At 42.6% G+C, this 2,936-nt stretch overlaps 1 protein-coding gene across 1 annotated transcript in view; it reads left to right on the forward strand.

Annotated features, from left to right (window-relative positions):
• cyp2r1 (cytochrome P450, family 2, subfamily R, polypeptide 1) overlaps positions 1-2,300 on the forward strand; it is a 2,852-nt gene extending 552 nt beyond the window's left edge. The window contains exons 2-5 of the mRNA XM_005724366.1: positions 525-666; positions 771-1,403; positions 1,521-1,850; positions 2,001-2,300. Coding sequence (XP_005724423.1) covers positions 525-666; positions 771-1,403; positions 1,521-1,850; positions 2,001-2,218 — 1,323 coding nt within the window. The 3' untranslated portion in view covers positions 2,219-2,300. The remainder of the gene's footprint in view (positions 1-524; positions 667-770; positions 1,404-1,520; positions 1,851-2,000) is intronic.
• Positions 2,301-2,936: the final 636 nt, after the last annotated feature.

The raw sequence follows: 2,936 nt of genomic DNA on the forward strand, positions 1-2,936 counted from the left end.
GACCTTATGTGACTCTCTTGCAAAGGTGAATAAAACTCATAATGGCAACCTGGTAGTTTGCACGTCAGTTTATTTCAGAACACAAACCATGTCACAAAGCTCAGATCATCTCTTTCTTGGACATGACAGTGCGTTCAGTGTACTCGGATGGTCTTAACAGCCACCAGATCTCAATCCAATAGAGCTCCTTTGGTGGAACAAGAGATTGACATTAAGAATGTGCAAACAAAAAAATCAGAAGCAACTGTGTGATGCTATCATGTTATTGGCAAGGTTTACCAAAAAAGTGCCCACTGAGTGTGTGTATTATAAAACCGTTTGTCTCTCTATTGAATACCAGGGAACTCCTTCTCCAGTTCAGACAGCCACTTTGGAAAGAACAGACCAGCAAAGACTTGCAAATGCAAATACATTTGTCTAAAAAATAGTACATTCCTCTAACAGAGGCTTTAATGTGGATAGAAATGTGTGTGAAGATCTAAATGACTGCAGTGACTGCTAATAATGGAATTCACACCTTTCAGATTTTCAGCCTTGACCTGGGAGGCATCTTGACTGTGGTGTTAAATGGATACGACTGTGTCAGAGAGTGCCTTTACCATCAGGGTGAGGTGTTTGCTGATCGGCCATCACTACCTTTGTTCAAGAAAATGACCAAAATGGGCGGTAAGATGCTTTGATATAACAGTGAATGCCGTTTTTTGCAATCTAAAAAATGTTATTTTGATTCAAAATGATTAAATTCTGTTTTTCTCTTCCAATGTCCAAAGGGCTTCTTAATTGCAAATATGGCAAAGGCTGGAACGAACACCGCAAACTGGCATGCAGCTCTTTTCGTTACTTCGGCAGCGGCCAGAAACTCTTTGAGAAGAAGATCTCGGAGGAGTGCATGTTTTTTGTTGATGCCATCGATGAACACAAGGGAAAGCCCTTCAACCCCAAACATCTTGTGACCAACGCAGTGTCCAACATCACCAATCTGATCATTTTTGGCCAGCGTTTTACCTACGATGATCGCAACTTCCAGCACATGATTGAGATATTCAGTGAGAATGTGGAACTAGCAGTGAGTGGCTGGGCCCTCCTCTATAATGCCTTCCCTTACATTGAGTATGTGCCCTTTGGGAAACACCAGAAGCTCTTCCGCAATGCTGCTGAGGTTTACAACTTTCTACAGGAGGTTATAAACGGTTTCTCACAGGGCAGAGTGCCCCATGCACCACGCCATTATGTTGATGCCTACTTGGATGAGTTGGAGCAGAATGCAGGCGTTCAGGGGTCTTCCTTTTCTTATGAGAATCTCATCTATTCAGTGGGTGAGCTCATTATTGCTGGTACAGAGACTACAACTAACACTCTGCGCTGGGCCATGCTCTACATGGCTCTGTATCCCAACATACAAGGTCAGTTGTAGTAGAAACCCCCAAAAATGTTTTTACTTCTAATTATTTATTCTGAGTTTTCTCTAAATTTAATGGTTACATAATCTCACCTAATAATCTGTGTTTTTACCTACAAAGAGAGGGTGCACAAGGAGATCGACAGCGTGCTGTCCAATGGGAGGGCGCCCACTTTGGAGGACAAACAGAGGATGCCATACATAGAGGCTGTGCTGCATGAGATTCTACGCTTCTGCAATATTGTACCACTTGGGATTTTCCGTGCCACGTCCCAAGATGCAAAAGTCAATGGGTACACAATCCCCAAAGGGACCATGGTGATCACAAACCTCTACTCGGTGCACTTCGATGAGAAGTACTGGAACGATCCTGGTGTTTTCTCACCGGAGAGGTTTCTGGACAGCAGCGGCAATTTTGTGAGGCGCGAGGCTTTCCTTCCATTCTCCTTGGGTAAGGCTTCGTTTCTCAAAGCCAGCATTAGCTATGATTGGTTAAACCAAATTATTCCTCAAAGACTTTCCTGTTTATTTGCAGACTTGAGATAATTAGCCAGATGCAGTGTGTGTGTGTGTGAAAAACTAACAGTTTTTTTTTTTTCAGGGAGGCGTGGGTGCCTGGGTGAACAGCTGGCTAGAATGGAGATGTTCCTCTTTTTCACAACTTTGTTGCAGAGGTTTCATCTTCAGTTCCCTCCAGGAACTGTCCCAACTGTCACTCCCAAGCTGGGCATGACCTTACAGCCCAAAACTTACTACATCTGTGCGATCCGCAGGCAGCAGAAAGTTCCCTGCTCTGGATACACTCCTTTTTACAAGTAGTCAGGTGAACATTTTCAATGGCTTGTTTAGCCATTATGTGTTACACTACTTTGCACAACAATGCAATTGCGTGATAACTTAATCACTCTGAAGTTTCAATGCATTGCATTTTTCCAAAGCATCATATATGGCAAATACGGCTCTACATCTTATTATTTAATCCACTTTATCTAATTACTATTGCTTCTCTTTTTTTAAAATGAGCAATATGCATGTTTGCACAATGCTCTTTTTGGAAACAACTGGTGAGGCAGCAAGTGATGAAAGAACATCCTGGGAACATGAGTGTCATATTGATTCAGTTCTCTGAGCTCAGAGACTGAAATATCTGTGAACCCTGGGACAGTAGCAATGAGTAGCTTATATGCCAGTCAATGACTTACAGTATGTGCACCTGTGGCGGTTCAGCATAGCACTGGGTCAGACAGAAGACACCAGCAATTTATGTGGGTCACACAAAATGGGATGAACAGACTTTCCAAGAACGTTCGTAACACTGTGTGCTGAAGATAGACATGGGCCAAGATTCACATCATGTTGACTGACACTGACCCCTTCTCCAGGCATAACGGTCTGTGGAAAATCTTTCTCTTAGAAAGCAAATGCAACCCTGTTTTTTTCTAGAAACTGACGTTGCAACGCTGGTTTCTGTTAAATGGTGCTTCTCAGTATGTACTGAATTTAAGTGAAATGTTAACATTTGTTTGTACTTTATTTG

This window comes from Pundamilia nyererei, unplaced genomic scaffold (assembly GCF_000239375.1).
Source record: "Pundamilia nyererei isolate P.nyererei 1_Seehausen unplaced genomic scaffold, PunNye1.0 scaffold00011, whole genome shotgun sequence".
Classification (NCBI taxonomy): Eukaryota; Metazoa; Chordata; class Actinopteri; order Cichliformes; family Cichlidae; genus Pundamilia; species Pundamilia nyererei.